The sequence below is a fragment of the Drosophila tropicalis genome, unplaced genomic scaffold (assembly GCF_018151085.1).
Source record: "Drosophila tropicalis isolate 14030-0801.00 unplaced genomic scaffold, ASM1815108v1 contig_302, whole genome shotgun sequence".
NCBI lineage: Eukaryota > Metazoa > Arthropoda > Insecta > Diptera > Drosophilidae > Drosophila > Drosophila tropicalis.
The window spans coordinates 19,262-40,491 of NW_027172757.1; the positions used below are offsets into that span (position 1 = coordinate 19,262).

At 37.7% G+C, this 21,230-nt stretch overlaps 5 protein-coding genes across 9 annotated transcripts; 2 read left to right on the plus strand and 3 right to left on the minus strand.

Moving 5' to 3' along the window:
- Window positions 1-41: 41 nt before the first annotated feature.
- LOC137572393 (leucine carboxyl methyltransferase 1) lies at window positions 42-1,768 on the minus strand. 2 transcript variants are annotated; one of them, XM_068284149.1, is made up of 4 exons: window positions 1,384-1,768; window positions 762-1,187; window positions 363-679; window positions 42-272 (listed from the first exon to the last, which is right to left on the minus strand). In XM_068284149.1, the coding sequence occupies exons 1-4, from the start codon at window positions 1,645-1,647 to the stop codon at window positions 236-238; spliced, it is 1,044 nt and encodes a 347-aa protein (XP_068140250.1). In that variant the 5' UTR covers window positions 1,648-1,768; the 3' UTR covers window positions 42-235. The 2 variants fall into 2 exon arrangements, with proteins under 2 accessions (XP_068140250.1, XP_068140251.1); XM_068284150.1 differs by having other exon boundaries at window positions 375-679; window positions 1,384-1,766.
- A 1,767-nt stretch (window positions 1,769-3,535) lies between these two features.
- On the plus strand, window positions 3,536-5,303 carry LOC137572441 (uncharacterized). Of its 2 annotated transcripts, none has more exons than XM_068284202.1 (5): window positions 3,536-3,609; window positions 3,674-3,718; window positions 3,778-3,852; window positions 3,907-4,047; window positions 5,143-5,303. In XM_068284202.1, exons 1-5 carry the CDS (start codon window positions 3,540-3,542, stop codon window positions 5,277-5,279), a joined length of 468 nt encoding a protein of 155 aa, XP_068140303.1. In that variant the 5' UTR covers window positions 3,536-3,539; the 3' UTR covers window positions 5,280-5,303. The 2 variants fall into 2 exon arrangements, with proteins under 2 accessions (XP_068140303.1, XP_068140302.1); XM_068284201.1 differs by lacking the exon at window positions 5,143-5,303 and adding an exon at window positions 4,116-4,438.
- A 636-nt stretch (window positions 5,304-5,939) lies between these two features.
- Window positions 5,940-21,090, plus strand: Gli (carboxyl ester lipase-like protein Gli). Its single transcript, XM_068284133.1, is given in 9 exon segments — window positions 5,940-5,983; window positions 8,831-9,012; window positions 9,079-9,211; window positions 9,567-9,995; window positions 15,733-16,830; window positions 16,832-16,953; window positions 19,547-19,858; window positions 19,913-20,621; window positions 20,682-21,090. Coding segments are annotated over 7 exon segments (2,889 nt in total). The 5' UTR covers window positions 5,940-5,983; window positions 8,831-8,836; the 3' UTR covers window positions 20,532-20,621; window positions 20,682-21,090.
- LOC137572381 (P protein-like) lies at window positions 11,830-13,268 on the minus strand. 2 transcript variants are annotated; one of them, XM_068284137.1, is made up of 2 exons: window positions 13,157-13,268; window positions 11,830-13,092 (listed from the first exon to the last, which is right to left on the minus strand). In XM_068284137.1, exon 2 carries the CDS (start codon window positions 12,998-13,000, stop codon window positions 11,831-11,833), a length of 1,170 nt encoding a protein of 389 aa, XP_068140238.1. In that variant the 5' UTR covers window positions 13,001-13,092; window positions 13,157-13,268; the 3' UTR covers window position 11,830. The 2 variants fall into 2 exon arrangements, with proteins under 2 accessions (XP_068140238.1, XP_068140237.1); XM_068284136.1 differs by having other exon boundaries at window positions 11,830-13,102; window positions 13,157-13,244.
- On the minus strand, window positions 13,405-15,568 carry LOC137572380 (P protein-like). 2 transcript variants are annotated; one of them, XM_068284135.1, is made up of 3 exons: window positions 15,519-15,568; window positions 13,773-15,465; window positions 13,405-13,712 (listed from the first exon to the last, which is right to left on the minus strand). In XM_068284135.1, the coding sequence occupies exons 1-3, from the start codon at window positions 15,546-15,548 to the stop codon at window positions 13,405-13,407; spliced, it is 2,031 nt and encodes a 676-aa protein (XP_068140236.1). In that variant the 5' UTR covers window positions 15,549-15,568. The 2 variants fall into 2 exon arrangements, with proteins under 2 accessions (XP_068140236.1, XP_068140235.1); XM_068284134.1 differs by having other exon boundaries at window positions 13,405-15,465.
- Window positions 21,091-21,230: the final 140 nt, after the last annotated feature.

Here is a 21,230-nt window from a genome sequence, read left to right on the forward strand (position 1 = left end):
TAAAAAAAAAATACATGTATATATATATATATTAAACAATGAGTTGTTTGTATATGTGTGAATGTGGGTGTACGTGTTTGTGTGTGTGTGTGGCTTAGTGTATTTAAAAGTGTTAATTAGATTAAATACATTTCAATTTCGAATTTAACACGATTAGAAGCAACAAAGGTTTTGGCATCCACTCTTCTCCTTATTTTATTTTGGGGAAACTCATCTCCTTCAGATGAGAATTACTTTAATCAATATTTAAAGAGGACATCAGCTCCTCCACACTAAAGGATATAAGGAAGAAGAAGAAAAAAATCGATTAAGTAAAAACGTATTCTTTGGCAAGTGAATTAAAATTTAGATACGAATTTTACACTGGGACGCACGTGATATCTAAATCCTGAAAGGCCAGACCCAGCCATGCAACCACAAGGCAATAGTGCTGGAACAATTGAAGCAGCAATTCACCCTCATCCAGCATTTCGAGACGCTCAATACGCTGTCGCTCAGCAGTTGAGATGCTCTCATAAACCTGTACCATGTCCCAGGCTCGAGCTCCACTCCAGCCGCAGTCCTTGAAACGCTGATTCTGTGTTTCCAGCGACAGGCAGGATTCGACTCCTGCAAGACTGCAACCGCGTGAGCGTAGATTATTGAGCATTACCTCGCCGAAGCGATCATTCATATTAACCTAGAGAAGTGAAGAAAAAAACAACGAATGAGAGATTACATAATCTCAATTAATTGAATTACCGAGTTGTCTTGATTCTTACCTGCTCATAGTTAACAAAGACAGCCGCTTGGAACTTTTGGGCGATCCATTTTAATAAGTTGCGACAATTCTGGGCCTCAATGTAGACTAGGACACACTCGGCCAGAAAGATGGTGGGCAGCGAGTAGTCCACCTCGGCCTGTTGCAGTTTATTGTCAACCTCATCAAGATTACGCAAATCCACACCCATCAAATGGTAGTTGGGACCATGCAAATCCGTTGGACTGAGACGAACCTCGCCATCCTCATCATGGATTTTGGCCAGCAGGGCCTTGTTACGTTTGATTGTGTAGCATTTGCGCGCCGTGACTGTAGGAAAATCCAATTCGATGAAGTTCTTCACTTGATGAGCGGTATCCCTTAGGCGAAAGTAAAGAGTATCAAAGCCACATCCTAGATTGATGATTTGACAGTTGCCGGAAGTTTTCTGGTTTGGAATAAGGATAAGGAAACGAAATTAATCAGAATAACAGTTAGGAGTGGCTCCAAGGGCCCATTGAAGACATGCGCATCTTCTCCTGACCCTGACTGGCTGGTGCAACAGGATGCGGATCCTTGACACTTGACCCTGACCACTTGCGCATGTCTCACACTATTTTTAGTTGCTGTCTGCTGCAACTGACCTTCAGGAACTTCTCCACACACATCTCCACGCCCTTGACGCGGGCAAAGTATCCACGGTTTATCTCCGGCGCTTTGCGCTCCTGATTCCTTACAAAGTATCCAATATAGTCGTCTTTCCAATAGCCAAGGCGGACGGCACATCGCTTGCAATCACTAGCATCGTCATTGGTGGCTATTACGGCCTCATCGCATGGATGAAATTTGTGTGTGGAATTGTTGCCAGCGGCAGACTGATGCACACCACCCGTCGATGGTGGCTCCATTTTATTTCAAGCCTTTTAGTCTTTGCAAATCCTTGTTAAACGTCTATATCCTTAGTGTGGCCGCAAAATCCAAAACACACACAGTTGTTTGTTATAGACAGTGATGCCGTTTCCGCTTTTTTCCCGTTGGATTTAATACTCTGCAGTAGTGTTAAAAAAATCATCGGGCCAGATTTCAAATAACAGTGTTGGCTAAATTATTATTTATTTGGCGCCATAAAGTCTTTAAAATTCGTAACCGTTCAAAAAGACTATATTAATTTTGGTCAGAAGTGCGCAACGCATAGAAGGAAGTATCTTTTGAGTTCAGATAATACACATTTTATGAAGTGCCTATTTTATATTTTGTAAATTGCTTTTAAATTATATTTAACATAATAATGTTTTAGTATAGTATTATGTTTATGTTTTCCAATAAAAGATTGCAAATGCGATCACTTTGAACAATTTTACTGCAATTTATGCGAAAACCTGATGTGATGGATAACAATAACAAAGGATAGGGTCGTGATCAATTACTCTAGGAAACCTATTGAAATTAAAACCCTTCGTTATGTCTCAAAATTATCTTTAATTCAGTAAACTAAAATGCTTACCTTAATTCCGAGCGGGTCTTGAACTATGTATGTAGTTTCAACCCGATGATCGCTAAATATAATTGTCTTGAACACTTCATTAATAAATAAAAAGGGTCACTCCCAAGTGCTTTAATTTGTTTCCCGCATCTTCGACATCGGAAGCAGCGTCGCGACTGTTATAATTAAAAATTAGCAGCTACGCCCATCACACAGCCCATCGAACGAACTCTTGCCCATCCTCAATGAAACGGGGGTCAAAATGTGAGCATCTTCTTTAATTGTTTGCATTTCGCTTCGCTTCAAGCACATACATACATACTTATAGAGAATGAATGAGTGAATCACAACCAAATAGAACCTATTGAGAATTATGCAAAATAGATAATTCCCAACTGAATCATCTATGTAGAGCGGATGCCAAGTTGTAATATTTTCTGAGCCCTTTAATTGGCCAAATTTAAGTAATTAAATAGACACTTTGAATTCGATAAATGAGATGGAAGTGTAAGTGGATATAATGTTAATAAGTCAAGGCCTTAAGTCTTTGTTTTTCCAAAAATTGTACTCAATTTACTTACATGGGAAGTCATAAGTTGTGTAATTATCTTCGAGTCCGATCAAGGAGTGTTATTTACTTTAAAGAGAAAGAAGAAATTTATAAAAATATGCAGGGCCGTATTTACAAAAGAAAAAGAAAGTCGTGGCTGAGTCGAAATTTTAGTATGTCCATTGCTGGAAATATGATATTAGACCCTTTCGGTATTGGATCTCAACGTAAATAAAATGCAATTAACATTCAACTTACATTTACATATGTACATACATATAATATTATGAAATCGGAAACACGCTTCAGATGACGACAATTTGAAATAAACATATAACCAAACAACATTTTTAGTGTTCTCGTTTCAAGTGAATGATCAAATGACACATAAAAATGTTCTTTTAAAAGATGTTTGACTTCGACCGAGAACGAAACCCAAATCAATTAAAAAGCAATAATTGATTATTTAACTTTTGAGTACTTAAACTCAGACGGATGTAAGGTTTCAAAGCTATTCTTAATATATGAAAATCTCTGGGAATCCAGATCCTATTTTTGAAATGCGTCTCTCAATGTCAAGCATAGGAATCCAACTAATTTTAATTTTTACTGGTTGCATGGTATAACAACTACATATACGATTTTGAATTTGTTTCACGATAGGCATTATACATATCTACTTAATATAATTCGCTTTGCCTAAAACTGAAAGTTTCCATCATAACATGAGCCAAGCTCAGTATAGATTCCTTTTCTGCTCAATAAAGATGATCACATTGTTAATTTGGATTTGTTTATTTCCATTCCTGAAGTACGCCATCTTAGCGGATTTAAATCGTAAGATACATTAATACCGAACCGAAATATAATAATATTTTGTGTATTTCATATAAACTTTTAGTGTACTATTGTGCAGTGCTGGTAAATCATGATACGTTATATAAAGGTATGTAAAGTTTTTTTTTTTGCGTTTTAAATCTGCAATTGACTAATCTATTGAAACAGATTGCTTAAATAGCAAAAAGACTATTCCAGAATACCATGAAGAAAGGTGCAAAGAAATGATAAAAGATGGTGAAGGTAATTTAGTGAAATGAGTTAATGCATTTGATAAAAAACTATAATTATTTTCAGAGTGCAATAGGTTATATCGTCGGATTTCCCGCGAGACTACCACTACTTTAGCATTTCGTCATACCGTATCGCAAAATCAAAACCGAAAAAAAGTGAATCGGAATCGACGAAATAATTCAAAATTCTCATCTAAGGAAAATAGTAAGGCACTTTCCCTGTAACCCTCTGAAACGTTTCACATAATCTTACACCTACATTAACCTATTTAGACAAATATTCCCAAGACAAAAGCAAGTCTTATAAAAACGATGAGAAGACAAAAGGCAAAAGATATCCCAAAGAAATAATCAGACGCATTAATCGCTGCTCGTTCCAAAAGTACACAATGTCCTTTCTCAAGTGTCTAACAGGCTGATGCACAGTTCAACAAATGGTGTTGAAAGATTCATAATGGTTTATACCAAACATATGAGTCCAAACGTTTGAATCATGCTGAATATTTATTCACAAATTCAAAGAATTAATTTTTCTCAAGTTCAGCTTATATTTTGTTTTATTGGACCAATAAAATGGGGAACTTCGTTTTTGACAAGTTTTTAATCTGTTTCAGTTTTGGTAATTATAAAGAAAAGAAGGCGAATATCGATAGGTTTCCTTTTGCCTACATTTTGACGACTTTAATACACCAGGTCACTCAATGTTGGCATGGTATAACAGACGCCATTTTGACATTATAATTTTGTTGCTCCGTCGAATGATGCTCATCTGAGATCGCAAAAACGTCTCATTTTGGAATGAAACTGTTATCTATAAATTTCTTTTAAAGTTAGTTAAAAAACTAATTCCTTTTTTCCTCGGTACGAGGGCCGTTTGAAAAGCTCTCAAGCTCTCTTTCAGCTCTCTCGCAAGTACCAAGTTATATTGTTGGTTTTTTTTAGGTTAGTTTGAAAAGAAAATAGTAAAATGAAATCATAAGATTCTGAATTTGTTCACGACCAAATTGTTTACCGTTCTGCGTCGATTGCACCTTCTTTTATTAAAATCGGCTTAGAATTACGAGCTATATCTTCGCCGCCAGTTCAAATAACGTGGCTTAAAGTTAGCATTACCTTACAAAAAATGTAAGTCTCCTTAATTACTTATTTCGAAAATTTAATAAACAGTTTTAGGATGATATTCTCAACACTTCAAAGCTTAAAGAGATTGAAAAATATCTGTCAAACTAAGACCATAATCCATAATCCACCATAACCCAAATAATAAATATGGGTTTCAAACAAAAATTTCTATTTTTAGAATTCATCTATTTTTTAAATTTGTGTGGGATGTGCATTTGCGATGTGCATCAATCCCACTGTGCACGAAGACAAGAGACGAGACGACGATCAAAGAGAGAACGTGAGCGTGTGAGAAAAGACGATCAAGAGGGATGACGGACACTAAAAGTCGAGCGCCAAAGCCGGGCGCGAAAAGTCGAAGCGTCATAGACGTCATAGACATAGACAAAGTCGAGCCGAGCCAAACGTCTAATTATAATTAACTGTTAAATAAAACCCCACATTTGTTAAAAAATAACGTTAAATTTATTAAATCTATTCCTACCATTAAGCCATAGAATTGAATTATTTAATTAACCCTTGTGGGGCACATGATTTTATTAGGCGCGATCTTTCTCGTTCTCTCTCTGTCTGCTGCACCCACCCATGCATGGTTTTGTCTCTCATTTAATAACGCGCTCTCTGTAGCCAAGCGGTGAACGAGTTGTTAGCCAATTCAGTCAGTTTCAGTTTATTTTCAACGTTCGTGAGCGACGGACGTGTAAGCGCGTTGGAACCGCATTGTTCCATGGTTTCAAAATAAAGTTGCGCGCGCTCTCAAATACAAATACAAATTCCATCAGGTGTGTGTGTGTTGGTAACACAGTTACCTGTGCCTTTCTGTGTGTGTCTGTGTTAACAAAGCCAAAATTATAAATGTATAAGTGAATTTACCTCTTTCTCTCTCTCTTTCTGTGTGTTTTGTTACCTGGTTTCTGACTCAAAACGGTCATTTCTGGTGGTGTTACGTTTTTTTTTTCATTATTTTTGAGTTTACTTTTGAATCTTTTCTTTAGGGGCGTTGGCTAAACAGAAGTCAGGTAAAATTTAAAATTGTTACAAGAAAAGTGAATGAAATTCAGTTGGTTATTAGCCAACATTTTAGTTGTTACTGCTAGATTAGATAGCAACAACGTGAACCAGCAACAAGTTTCCACGACAACGTCATCAATTGGAGCATAACTATAAAACAAACCAAGTGAGATTTTCAGCGAAAAGCAAACCACACACTAAGCCCTAAATCGTGGAACCCCTTCTACCCACCTGCCAACATACATACATACACCTGCACTTCACTTTCAGTCTTATCGTTGCGTTTTATTGTTTGCTTTGCTTTGTGATTGCGAAAACAACAAAAAAAGAAGAAAACGAACAAATTTTATAAATACATAAATATACTATGAAAACTACCTAAACAACAAACTGTCCGAGGTGATTCACACTTAACCGTGTGTGTGTGTGTGTGTTTTGTGTGTGTAATTTGATATCGAAATTCCCGCAAGTATCAAAGTGAGGGTGACGAACATCCTAAGAATATTGTGCAGGCGTTTGCATTTCCGTTGAAACCGAGTTTACCAATTCGATTCACGATGAAACCCGTCGAAGGGGGTTAAATTCAAGTAAATTGCAACGATGCATCAGGTTAATAAACTTGTGAGTGAGAGTCCTTGTGCTACTTTATATGACGTTGACATCTCGTGTTACTCTGGCCAACTTGCTTCTCACACACACACACACACACACAATACAAATAATAATGAAAATTATTGGGCTTCTATTTTAAATTGAAATTTACCTAGCAACAATTAAATCAGTGGCGGATCTAAAGGGTTTGAAATTAAAGTAATTCACCTAAAAAATTCTAAGTCTTTGCCATTGAACAAGGTAGACTAGCATTTTCTATACTAACAAATATTGATCGATTAAATTTCGTTTATCAATGAGCTTACAGCTGATAAAATAATTGAACTTGCCTCAATGTTCTTTGTTTAGTGAAAAAAGAGTTTAAGAGTGTTTATGAAAAGTCTCTATACTTTTACGTGTATTTAAAGATGAGTTCTGTATTTAATCACAACATTCAAACAACATTTTTATACCATGCAACCATGTGGTGAAATGATATATTAAAGTCGCCAAAATGTATGCCACAGGCGAGTCGATTTAGCCATGTCCGTTTGTCCGTCCGTCTGTATGAACACGTAAATCTCGGAGACTATAAGAGATTGGGACACAAATTTTTTTATGTACACTCGTGTAGTATGTAACTATATAGAGTTAATTGGAATTCGGGACACGCCCCCTTACGTCTTCAGAATTTAGGTAAAACTAGCGACATCAAATAAACAAAATGAAGAAATATACGAATATATCCATCGAGTTCTTCGACTTGAACCGATTTTCAATTTGAAGATTCACATTCGTTGTAAATTAGTGAAATACATATATACATATAAAAGACATACAGCGGTGTTCACAAATTTAAGACGTTTTTGTTTTAGACTTCAGTTTTGTTTTTCTCGGCTTCCAAGTAACTCAGTGATGAAATTTTTGAAGCAATTTGTTGGTTATTGTATTCAAAATATAAACCGGAAACGTTGTCGTTATTGGAAGACGTTGTACATTTAGTAAAACATAAATAAACTGTATACAAAAAGTTTTTATATAATCTCCAACAGCCGATTCGGGGCCAATTGAAAATGTAAATTTTATATGCAATTTTTGAGTCGTTTGGGAGAGTCACTTTAACGACACTAAATTATACCAAAGCACTTTTTTCCTTGAACTACAAAAGAAAGTGAATTGAGTTTCCCCTATAATGCTATATTATTGACTAAAATCGGATAAAAAAGAGATAGTTTTCAAGTTTTTTATTGAGTTAATTGAGAGCCGAGAAAAAAGAATCTGAAGTCTAAAGAAAAAGTTGTAAATTTGTGACCAATACTGTGCATTTAAAAAAAATTAAAATAATTAGATTTAGATAGATAATAATTAAGATTTTAAAATGATTCTTAAATCCAATTTTCAATAACAATATGTATGTATATCCCTTTCTTCTCTACTTAAGTGAACTGGCGCCACCTATCGTAAATTATTGAATATTTCGAACTTAAAATGTTTTTATGATTCCCAATTTTCAATGGACTATATCCGGCACTAAATAGAATGTTTCCTTTTTTAAGAAGTTTGAAGCGTTTGAGGATGGCAGCTAGAGATCACATTCGAAATCATTAAGCCGTTTTGTCCATAACCGATATTTATTTTGGCTATTAATTTCAATGAGTTTTTGGAACCTTTCTTTGTGGTCCAAAACAATTAACCGACTTTAAACACTTTCTATATGTATTTTCTTTTAATGCTGATTATGGAAAGTCTGAACCGTTGATTTTATTGTTCGTTTAACTGCGTTTTCCTTGGGTCTTTTGTGTCATGCCCATGATCGACCCAATCTCCGGCAAATGCGAAGTTAAACCAATTTAAACCAATGACCTTTCGCCTTCATTTCAACAATTAACCCATTGACGCGGTTGTTTTTTTGTTTCTTCGTCTTCTTTCCCGCCATCACATGTCGCTGACTGACTCGACTCGACTTGACTTCAACTCAAATGCGACTCCCAAGATGAAGTCGATTTGAAGTTGAAATTACATACTCGCATTTTGTTGTTGCTTATGCTGTAACTTTATTTTTAGCGTCGAGTCGGAATAGAAGGCAAAAACGAGTTTGTCGGTCTCTCTCAGTTTCTAACGAAGGCTAAAAAGACATACAAATATGTAGCGTAATGTAAAACCAGTTTTATCACTCTTACTCGCCGTTTTGTGTATATTTTTTTTTTTGCCATCAAGCAAATGCCATGTAAAATATCTTTTGTTTGTTTATATCCATTTTTCAGACAATTATGTTACACAAACTGAAATACCGGGACAAGTTGAAATGTCCAAATGGCATTTGCTTGATACTGATCCTGGCTTTCTTGGCCACTTTGACAGACGGCCAGACCAGAGATCCTCGTTTCTATTCACGTGTCGGCGTTAATGACTATCATTGGCCCAATCCTGGTGATCCTGATTACAGGTGAGTTGATATCAGTTTTAAATAATAAGTATAAGCTTTAAGTAATAATTTGTATTTCTGTTTTAGAACTTATACATTCAATGATCGTCGTTATGGTCACTATCAACCAAATGGTTTTGGTGCCAATTTCCCGGGTAGAAATCCACCAGGACAATATCCTCAGGGTATGCCCAATGAGGATCGTTTCCGTTTCGATCCGGTGAGTAATGCATATATCAAATATAAAAAAAAAAAAATTGTACACATGCATGACAACAAACTCCGTCAAATGTTTAATCAATTAAGTTCTGTGACACAAAAAATTGACCTAATAGAGAAACGAAAACGAAGACGAAACAATGCCAGCTCATTGAGCATGATCTTTGGCAGATATCTATATATATGTACATAAATAATTCCGCTCTGCAAATATCAAAGCAATAATCTTAATTAACCTCTCTCCCCACACACACACACACACACACACACACACACATACGCATAATCAATTACATATGTTTCCCACCCACAGTCGTAATAATCGCCTCTTTAATCTCTAATTCAATCCCATACAGAATGACCCCAATGCGAGAACTCAGTTCCCTGGTGTATTGGCTGGCTGGCGTGAAGACTTACAGGGCAAACAGCGTCGCGACTCGTTGACACTCGAACGCGATGTTTTTGTCACAACCAACTATGGCCAGGTGCAGGGCTTTAAGGTCTATATGTATGATAATCCCGATCCGAAATCATTCTATCGTCCCTATCATTCCACTGTCGATCGTGTGATGGGTGAGTGTTCGGTCTTCTTGGGTATACCCTATGCCCTGCCGCCCACATTTGAAGGACGTTTCAAGCCACCACGACCGCATCGAGGTTGGCAACTGCTGCAAGCCGTCGACTTTGGACCAGCTTGTCCGCAGCCAGTGCGCTATACAGGAGCCACCAAAGGTGTAATGGACATGGATGAGGATTGCCTTTACTTGAATGTTTATTCGCCAAAGGTACGTAAATTCACAAACAAAACACTTTGAAGTTGTCTACTTTAAAAGTTCCAAGGCAAATGAAAACCTTATGCATAGCTGTCAATTCTAATCGAAATTAGTAGGTTCTAACTTAAGTAGTTTGCTCAGTAAAATTAAATTTAATTGCCAATTTTTACATAATCCGTCTATATGTCATTCAAAGAATTTTTACACAGTGGGCCAGTTATATGACACCTAAATAATTGGCTGGCTAATGGTAGTGAATTCTAGTCGTGAATTGCCAATCTTTTTTCCCTTTATATAGTTGCACTTCCCAACCAGTTCTAGCTTTGACGATATGGTTTGGCCATTGCGAATTTGGAGTTCTTTAGCATAGTCTGCTGATAATAGAACTTAGAACTTGTTCTCCTTTATTGAGCTGATTGAAAGATGCGTGCCTCGTGACGGAATGTATGCAACGTTTGACTTGAAATAGAAACAAAATACTTATATCCATTTGCTTTTACTAAAAATTAAATGGACATACGTGGCGTATACTTTATTATTGGCTAACAAGCCTTTTTGCTTGTGCTAAGATTCGTTAGGTGATCGCACTACATCTAGACCAAGATACACGTTTAGGGTAAAAAGATGTATCAAATATTTGTTATAAATTTATTTATGAACTCATTCAGAATGTACAAAATCCCTGGATAACTAGCTTTTCCCTCTTGACCACATTCCATTTAAATATTATTCCGAAATGTACACATAGAAACCAAAATAATTGTTTTACTTAAACGACCTTTAATTTAATATTAGTGTTATAAGAATGCAACTTCGTTAATATTAATACAGTCCAACCTTAGTCCTTCTTTGTCAATGTCACTTGATAATTGATAAGAATTCCTTTTACTGAATGCAAGATTTGAGTATCAAGAATAGAATATAAAACGCCATCCACCAAATTGATTGGGAAAGTTATTGGAGACAAAGCACAAAGTCTTTCATAGATTGATTGTAATTTGTCGCTAATAACCTTTCTAGTCCATTTAATGGATGGATTAATAGATTCATGTTTTCAATAAGACCGTAGGGTCTATTCTCAATTTCAATGCCATGAGAAGAGTGCATGCGCAACGAGTAGATAGATGTGGCAAACCACAATAGAGATAATCATGACGGGAAAACCAATTATGAAGAAGTTCATGAAAGTAATTTTGTAGCCATGCTGACTGGCTAAACCAGCTGTGACGACATTTGCCGATGCACCGATCAAAGTGCCATTGCCACCAAAGCAAGCTCCATAGGTTAGTGCCCAAAGGAGGGGTTGTAATGACAATTCAAGGGTCCTATTTTTGGCCAATTGGACGGTCAATTTCAACATCATTGTGGTAATCGGAATGTTATCAACAAATGCTGAGGTTATAGCACAGACCCACAAAAGTAACGAAATGGCAACTGTCAACTGGTGCTCTCTGCTAACTTCGACTATTACAGCTACGGTTCGATCTCCTATCCACTCGATGAAACCCAATTCAGCCAGTGCTTCCATTAATACGAACAGAGCGGCAAAAAAGAGTAATGTCGACCACTCCACTTTAGATAGTACAACATCTAAATCACTCGGATTTGATAGAATGAGAAGCAGCAAAGCGGCTAATATTGCACTTCAAGGTAACGTGGCGCCTGCCATAAAAGGAAATGAATGAAGGAGGAACAGCAAAACGGCGAAACCCAAGGCAATACAGGATTTGATTAATAGAGGCATATTCCTTATCTTATGCTTCACCTCTAGCTCAGCAAGGGTGTCGATAAAATTTGGTGCTGGCTTCCAAAATGCCGAATCTGTATTTTTCTTGCGCTGTGCTGCCTTAATCTCGGCAATGCGTTTTGAAATATCCTCCCTCAATTGATCCTCGACATCCGTTGTGGCGACCACCTTGGCCATCTCTTTGTTGAGGACATTTATAGATTTTTTTCTTACGCAGCATGCAGTAAAGTACGCCAAAAGTCGTCAACATGGAGAAAAACACACCTGGAAACATGTGCGCAGTAAAAATGAAAAAGTTAACGCCATTATCAACGACATAGGCATCAGTGGCTATAATCACGTTTGGGGGATCGCCCACTGGTGTTAGGGTACCGCCGATATTCGAGAAAATGGCAATGCATATCAACACGTCAATAGTCCGCAGACGCATGACCTCACACAAACGAATAGTCACCGGAACCATCAGCATAACCATTGTGACATTATCCAAAACGGACGCGATAATGCCAGTAAAACAGCACAAGAAAAATATTAGCGGCCAGGGATGTCCTCTAGATTGGCGATAGGCAACTACGGCTAGATAGTCGAATACTCCAGACTCTGATAAAATTCCAACCATAATCATCATACCAACAAGGAGCATCAGAGTACTTATATCAATCCAAGTCAATATAGTTTCAAGTGACGGCCGTGCGCCCATTAGGGCGAGGACTCCAATAGCCGCAGTAGATGTTAACAACGCAGCGAACGTTCGGTCCATAATGTCCCAAATTATAAGAACATAGAGGAAGATCAACAATAGAAATGCATATATAACACCGGCAGACGTATCCGCCGGAGATACATTCAACTCCACGAATAACGATTCCGTATCATTCCTTGTCGTGTTCATCGCCAGCTGAAGTACATTGGTCGACGATTCTTTTGGCGAAACACTAAACAAATGATAGCGGAATGTCATCTTCTTGGTCTCCGTTTCCATGAGATAGACCGTCCAATTCTCACTCTCCCATAGAGTTTGTCCGGAATCTATATCCACATGCTGGAACCACATAAGAACGAAACTTGCGTTCTCCGTATCAAATTCGGGATTTTCCATTAAATCCAAATCGATTTTACCCACTAACTTCACTTCGACGTGTTCCCGAGGCGGTTCTTCTATTATGTTACTAGTGTACAGTTTATGCGGTTCCACCGACACGCAGAACCTTTCCACCTCACGTGGCTTCTTTGTAACCAATACTATTGTGGCAAATATCCAAACGAACATTAGTAGAAAGAGTTTGGCGCAGAGACCTATTAGCCGTAGTATGGCACGTCGTCTTCGCTGTTTATCGGTGAAACCATCGTCAATGTCATCGTCTTCATTTTTCTAGAAATAATTGAATTGTACAATTGACCATTAAGTTAAAAAGTATCCATCTACCTCTTTGAAAAGAAACATTGTTGTTTACCCTATTTAGTGCGAATGTTGAGTGTAAAGTCAATGCTTCTTTCAAGTGATTTAGAGCACCCTAAATAAATTGGTTTTTTTAACTTTCACTCTATAAATTTAAATCAATAACCATACGATAAGAAGTTGTGCTTGAAATCTCTAAAATAGTCCTTGATTTTGAGAGGTTAGTTTTGAGAGAGATTTTGGTTAAAGCCTCGATTACGAAGTTCTTGCTCATTTTAATGCCAAGAAAACAGGGAGTGTGCAGTGAGGAGATACATCCAGACTACGAATATAGACAACAACATGACGGGAAAACCAATTTTGAAGAAATCCATGAAAGTAATTTTGTAGCCATGTTGACTGGCTAGGCCCACTGTAACGACATTTGCTGATGCACCAATCAATGTGCCGTTGCCTCCAAAACAAGCTCCAAAGGCAAGTGCCCAGATAAGGGGAGGTAACGGTAAATTAAGGGTCTTATTTTTGGCCAATTGGATGGTCAATCTCAACAACATTGTGGTTATCGGAATATTATCAACAAATGCTGAGGTTACAGCACTTATCCATAAAAGTAACGAAATGGCGACTGTCAGTTGATACTCACTACTGACTTTGAGTATTACAGATACTGTTCTATCTCCTATCCACTGGATAAGGCCAAGATGTGTAATAGCCTCCATTAGGATGAATAGAGCGGCAAAAAAGAGTAATGTCGACCATTCCACTTTAGCTAGTACAATTTGGAAATCATTCAGATCCGATAAAACGAGAAGCAAAATTGCGGCTAGTACTGCGCTCCAGGGCAACTCGGCGCCTTTCAAAAAAGGAAGTGAATTAAAAAAGAAGAGTACAAAGACAAAACCCATGGCAATACAAGATTTGATTAATAGAGGCAGATTCCTTATCTTATGCTTCACCTCCAACTCGGCAAGGGTGTCGATGTAACTAGGCACTGGCTTTAAAAATCCTGAATCCTGTTTGTTGCGCTGTTCATTCTCTAGCTCTTCAATGCGTTTCGAAATATCTTCCCGCAATTTATCCTCAATTTCCGTAACAGCATGAAGTTTTGCCCTCTCCTTATTTAATGTCCTAATGGATCTTCTTGTTTGTTCCCCTGCGATCGAGTCAACCTTGTGACGCAACATGAAATAGAGTAAAGCAAATGTCGCTACCATGCTTATAAAGACACCTGGAATCATGTGCACAGTAAAATAGATAAAGTTAATGCCATATTTTGTGACAAAGGGATCCGTGGCTATAATCACGTTTGGGGGATCACCCACTGGTGTTAGGGTGCCACCCAGATTCGAGAATAGGACAATGCTTATCAATACTGTTAAAGTCCGCAGACGCATTACTTCGCAAAGTCGTATTGCGACAGGAACCACGAGCAGAACCATTGTGACATTATCCAGAAAGGCCGAAAGAATGCCAGTAAAAGTGCACAAGAAAAATAACAGCGGCCAGGGATTTCCTCTAGATTGGCGATAGGCAACTACGGCTAGATAGTCAAATACTCCAGACTCTGATAAAATTCCAACCATGATCATCATACCGAAAAGGAGCATCAAAGTGTCTATTTCAATCCAGGAAACTATGGTATCAAGTGATGGCCTGGAGTCCATTAGGGCTAGCACCGCAATTGAAGCGCTGGATGTAATGAGTGCAGCAAAAGTTCTATCTGTAATATCCCAAATGATTAAAACGTAGAGGAAAATCAGCAATAGAAATGCATAAATGACACCACTAGACGTATCCACCGGAGATGTATCCAACTCAATAAAGAGCGATTCAGCGTTTGTACTGGTCGTCTTCATTGCAAGCTGAAGAACATTGTTTGAAGACTCCATTTCAGAAACTTCAAACAAATGTCTTGCTTGCGTCATACTTTTGGTTTCCGATTCCACGAGATAGACCGTCCAATTCTCACTCTCCCATAGAGTTTGTCCAGAATCTCCATCGACTATTTGCAACCACACAATAACGGAGCTTGTGCTTTCGGTACCAAAATCGGGATTTCCCATCAACTCCTCATCGATTCTACCTTTGAGAGTCAACTCAATTTCATCTCGTGGCACTTCCTCTGTTATTTCGCTACTGTACAATTTCTTTGGCTCAACTGCCACACAGAACCGCGCTATCTCATGAGGTTCCTTTGTAATCAAAACTATTGTAAAGAATGACCACATTAATAGTAACACAATAAATTTTGTTAACTTGGGTACTAGAGATCTTATGGCATATCGCCATCGCTGATTTCGTCTGTGACCGTCGCTAATGTCAGTGTCTTCACTTTCCTATAAAAATAGAAATCGATCAATTAATCACATACATTGAACCTACGACGTACTTGATAGGGAAACATGGGTTTTTTCCGCATTTGGTGTGTGGTGTAGGTGTTAATTGAGTGTAAAGTCAATGATTACATTAATTCAAAGTTTTAGTTCAGTTTTCCATCACTTTCTTATGTCACAGCAAGAAGATTGAAAACTTTACAAGTTACTTACATATAAGATATAACTTTTATTCTTATAGTTACAATATTATTTTGATTATCTTTTTAGACTGGCGCAGGAGTGGCTCAAAAGTATCCGGTTATGGTATATATCCATGGAGGTGAATTCATTCGCGGAGCCTCAAATCTCTTCCAGGGTCACATGTTAGCCTCATTCTATGATGTTGTGGTGGTTACCCTTAATTACCGCCTGGGAGCCTTGGGCTTCCTTTCAACTGGCGATGAGAATTCGCCGGGCAATTACGGCATATTGGATCAGGCATTGGCTTTAAAATGGGTCTACGATAACATAGAGTTCTTCAATGGTGATCGAGAGTCCATAACACTGTTTGGTCCTGGAGCTGGTGGAGCATCGGCTGGTCTTTTGATGGTTGCACCGCAAACGCGAAATATCGTGAAACGTGTCATAGCCCAATCTGGCTCGGCATTGGCCGATTGGGCTCTTATCCAGGACAAGTATCGAGCCCAGAACACAAGTCGCGTTCTCGGACAACTTTTGGGTTGTTCCATAGAGTCGTCATGGAAATTGGTTAACTGCCTACGCACCGGTCGCAGTTTCTATGAATTGGGTAATGCTGAATTCTCACCACAAGTCGGTAGCTTTCCATGGGCTCCAGTTTTGGATCACAACTTTACATTGCCTGGTGATGACTGGTATGAGGGTTGGCGGCAAAAAGATTGGCGATTCCTCACCCAAACGCCAGAGACCTTAATACGAGCTGGTCGATTCAATCGGAACATACAATATATGACTGGTGTGACCACGCAGGAGGCTGCCTTTTTCATAGCACAAAATGAATCGCTGGCGCCCTACTACGAGATAGATGGACGATTCTTTGAACAGAAGGTGCGAGAGCATGTCTTTCGCTACAATTACACGCTCAATCCGAATGGTGTGTACGAGGCAATCAAATATATGTACACATTTTGGCCAGATCCCAATAATAACACCATTATGAGGGATGAGTACATCAATATGCTTAGTGATTTATACTATCGTGCCCCTGTGGATCAGATGGTTAAATTAATGCTCGAACAAAAGGTTCCCGTATACATGTATGTATTGAACACCACAGTGGAAGCCTTAAATTTACCGCAATGGCGTAAATATCCTCATGACACGGAGCATTATTTCCTAACTGGTGCCCCCCTTCATGGATACGGAATTCTTCCCGAAAAAAGAACATCTACAACGGAACATGTGGACAGACAATGATCGTAATATGAGTCATTTCTTCATGCAGACCTATTCGAATTTCGCCAGATATGGGTGAGTAAAAGTAACGAATGCAGTGCCGGATTTGCAAATGCTAAGGGCGCCGCACATTCACAGAAAAGAATTTTTAATTACTATTAATTCATTGTTCTGATCAAAATGCGTAAATTGTCAAAAACTTTAAATTTAGCGAATCAGTCTTAAAAAAATTCACATCTTAATTTTCAAGGTAGAACATTTTCCTGGGTAGCTAATTTTTGTGTACATTGGGTAGAAAATGTTTTTTGGTAACTCTTGTTAGAAATTATCCAAAGAACACTCTGAAATATAGATAGATTGATCTAATCTTTCGACCGATGTTCATTTAATTTAATGAGTTTCTTCTACTTTCTGCTGAAACACGGAAAACTTATATTTTGGATTTTAGATTGAAAGAGGCGCCGCGCTGTCTTAGTCCGGCACTGAACCAATGATAAGATCTTGATAGTTTATTTCTTACATTGCTCACAAACAAACATATGTATATCTGAGTAAGATTATGTGGTTTACTTTTAGATAATCCTAATTTGACATAAGCTCAATTTCTAAATATTTTGTGCAAAATATTTTTGTGCGTTTTAATTCAATTGGTTCAAATTTAATAACCAATTTGGGATGTCTCAATGTTGTTAGAATCTCTTTAAATGCAGTCAGACTCTGTAAAAGATTAAAGTATGTTTAGAATTCAGATAAAGTTTTTCATAGGCTCACCTTTGGTAAAGTTATCTTGGGATCGATATGTAGCATGAGTGGCACTTGGCGATCTTTTAAGGCAATCGATAACCATTTTGTGCCGGAAAGAACAAATTCATTTGCATTAATACAACTTCCCGACAAATTGAGAACTTTGAGATTTCCACATTGTGCCACCACGTACCAGACTTTCTCCGTATCACGAGTCTGACTTTCATCCATTTCAGTTAAATGTAGTTGCTCCAGTGATGGCATCTCAGAAGCAAATTCACGCCAAAACCCATTGTCTAGTTTACAACCATGAATGGCCAAAACCCTAAGGTTGTCCATATTGGCCAGGCTTAGCAGGGGTCTATTATGGATAAAGCGTATCGATTTTACTTTTAGTGGATTCTGATTGATAAATTCAATCAAAGATTGAGTTTCGTGTAAATGTAGCTTATGCAGTTTGGGTATGATAAGGATGCGGTCAAAAAACTTATGAATCTCACTTGTGGGTGATTTACAAATATGTAACTCTTCCAACTGAGACAGACGCCACAAATGGCATCCCCGGACATTGGCATGCAGTGTCAGCTTTCGCAGATGCGGGAAAAGTTCCGTCAGAAGCATCGAGATCTCGTCTGCCTGTTGCCATCGAATTGATAGTAGCCATTGATCCATTAGAGCATTCTCCGTAATTGTATGTAAAACATTTAGTCTATCTGGCTCCCAATTGCACTCAAGTGTGTGGAGTTTGGGGAAATTGAAAATCCTCCAGGAATTAAGCAAGTCCATAATGTCGCCATCGATTGTTAGCTTCTGAAGCATTCCGCAGACGGTTGATGCAAATTCAAACATAAGAACTAAAAAATGAAATATTATGATTGGACGGCAAAAAAAAAAAGAAAAGTTTTTACACTTACATGAGTTTAGGATGAACTTTTTAAGCACTTGACCATTGATTTTAGCAACTGTAAGACATTTCCAATGTCTTGAGACACATTGCTGTAGATGATGGGAAACCTCTCCCAATGTCAATTGATCTTCAAGCTGCAGATATTGAAGTATAGTCAACCAACAATCTTCATTTAGTAATGTGTCCATGCCAAGTTATTTCCACCACACAATAACATGAGGAAAGCCATAAGACTATATATAGACCGATCGTTCAGCTGTTCTGATAATGTCTAGAGATGGAAAACTGCTGCTCCAATCGTGAGGAGCTCCGTGAGCACAACGGAAAATTACTTAATACGCTATTTTGGCCGGGAAAACTTTTCAAACAATCCAATTATCTAGAATCTGACTAATACATCATATTAATCAGTGCCGAATTAGCCGTATATCCCCAAGTCTTCAACACTTAAAAAACAGATTTTTGATCTTTGATCGATTGCCAAAATACAGTTCTCAGCAAAATATATAAATTAAATAAATTTAATTCGGAAAATTCTTAAAAACTGAAAAGTTTTAAACCATTTTTGAAAAGGATATTTCAATGTAATGCTTTTAAACTAAATTTTTAATGAAATGTAATCTTGTAAAGCTCTAATTAAGTCAATTTTTTGAGTATTTCAAAATTTAATGTGTTTTTTTTCAAATTAGTATAATGTCTTTTAATCTGCATTCAAATCTCTAGAGCTACTTCGGATGTTTTTTTCTCGTTTTTCTCAGCTTCTGAGTAATGAAATATTTTTTTATGTAATTTTGTGATAATATTTAGATGAACCTTAAAAATGGTCATCTTAGCTTTTCCATTTTTCGACAGGTTCATTTGAACGATAAAACCCCAATTTTTGGATGCGATAATATTTAAGACGTTTATGCAAAATTCTTGGGGAAAATAAAGTTTTGAAAAAAGGACAAGCCCCGGGTTGTCTTAATCCGTCACTGATATTAATCATAATATAATTTAAATTTTCTATCCCTATAGAAATCCCACACCTCAACAAGTTCTGGGCATGCACTTTCAACGAGCCTATCCAGGAGAGATACGATATCTAAACATTAATACCACATATAACTCTTCGATTCTGCTTAATTATCGGCAAACTGAGTGCGCCTTTTGGACCCAATATTTGCCCACAGTCATTGGAGTGCTGGTGCCCACATATCCGCCCACTACGGAATATTGGTGGGAGCCCAAGGAACCACTGCAAATAGCCTTCTGGAGCATGTCGGTCACTTGTTTCTTCCTCATTGTGCTGGTTGTGATCTGTTGCATTATGTGGCGAAATGCCAAACGGTAAGGTTTTTGGTAAGAAAGAAACGAGTTAGTTTTTAATCCAAATCTTTCCAGTCAATCGGATCGTTTCTACGACGAGGATGTCTTCATAAACGGAGATGGAATAGAGCCGGAAATAGATCCGCGTGGCGTAGACAATACCCATATGGTGACAAATCATCATGCCTTGCGCTCTAGAGATAACATCTACGAGTATAGAGATTCACCGTCATCCAAGACATTGGCCAGTAAGGCCCACACGGATACAACATCATTACGTTCGCCCAGTTCCCTAGCCATGACTCAAAAATCTGGCAGTCAAGCGTCGCTTAAGTCGGGCATATCGCTAAAAGAGACCAATGGCAGTCTGGTTAAATCGGAACGAGCAGCCACTCCGCGATCCCAGACTAATGGCAAGTCACCAAATCCAGGACCAATTGAAGAGAAGCGTTTGTTGCATCCCATTGCCAGTACGCCCGTGCCCCAACTTCAAGCTGAGCCCGTTAAGCGGACAACACCTGCCCCAGCAGCTAGTATATCTGGAAGTAGTCGAAGCAATACACCGGTGCCCATGGCCAGGACAACCACGACCACAACGGCCACTTTGACGACACAACCGCCAGCAACTGGTCGGTCAGTTGACCAGCCCAGACGTACAGAGCTAGTGGAGGGCATACCTCAGACATCAGTCTAAGTAACCGCTCTCTAAGCGCGGGATGCGTTTAGAGAGTGAAATAAACCATAAACCTTTGAAGTAAATGAACAAAGAGAGATGTGTTCGAGGGTAAGTTGTAAACTTGTCACACGTAGCTTTTCAATATTAAACATCTCTAATTCTTTGTAGATCTCTTTTCTGAAGTCCTGGTTTGTAAGTGTGTGTTTAGTTTTATTTATTTCTTAAACAGATCTTAAAGATCTCAGTCCCTAAGTAATATTATTTTGTAATTAACATTTTATGTGTAATTTAATTATTTGCCTAGATTATTTTGTATATTTGTTTTAAGTTCGACAACCCAACGAATACGAATCCATATCAATGACATTCCAATAATTTTAGTTTTTGTGGCCTTCAGAGCAACTAGAAAATGCCTTTCACCGTATGTATATACTATATATATATATATATTTATCTTAAGATAAGTGTAGTCCGATTCGATAAGCGAATCAGAATAAAGTAGACTAAATATTTCAATCTGTCATTAAAGGTCTAGCTTCAAAATATAAACAAATATATGAAAATGAATATGAACAAATCCAAATCATCTAAATTTTAATGCTAATAATTTGATTTAGTGACAGATATTTAAGTAATATATGTGTAAGTAGATTTAATATATCTTGAGCTATAAAATCAAATTTCAAAAAATAAAATGTTAATCATAAAATAACAGAA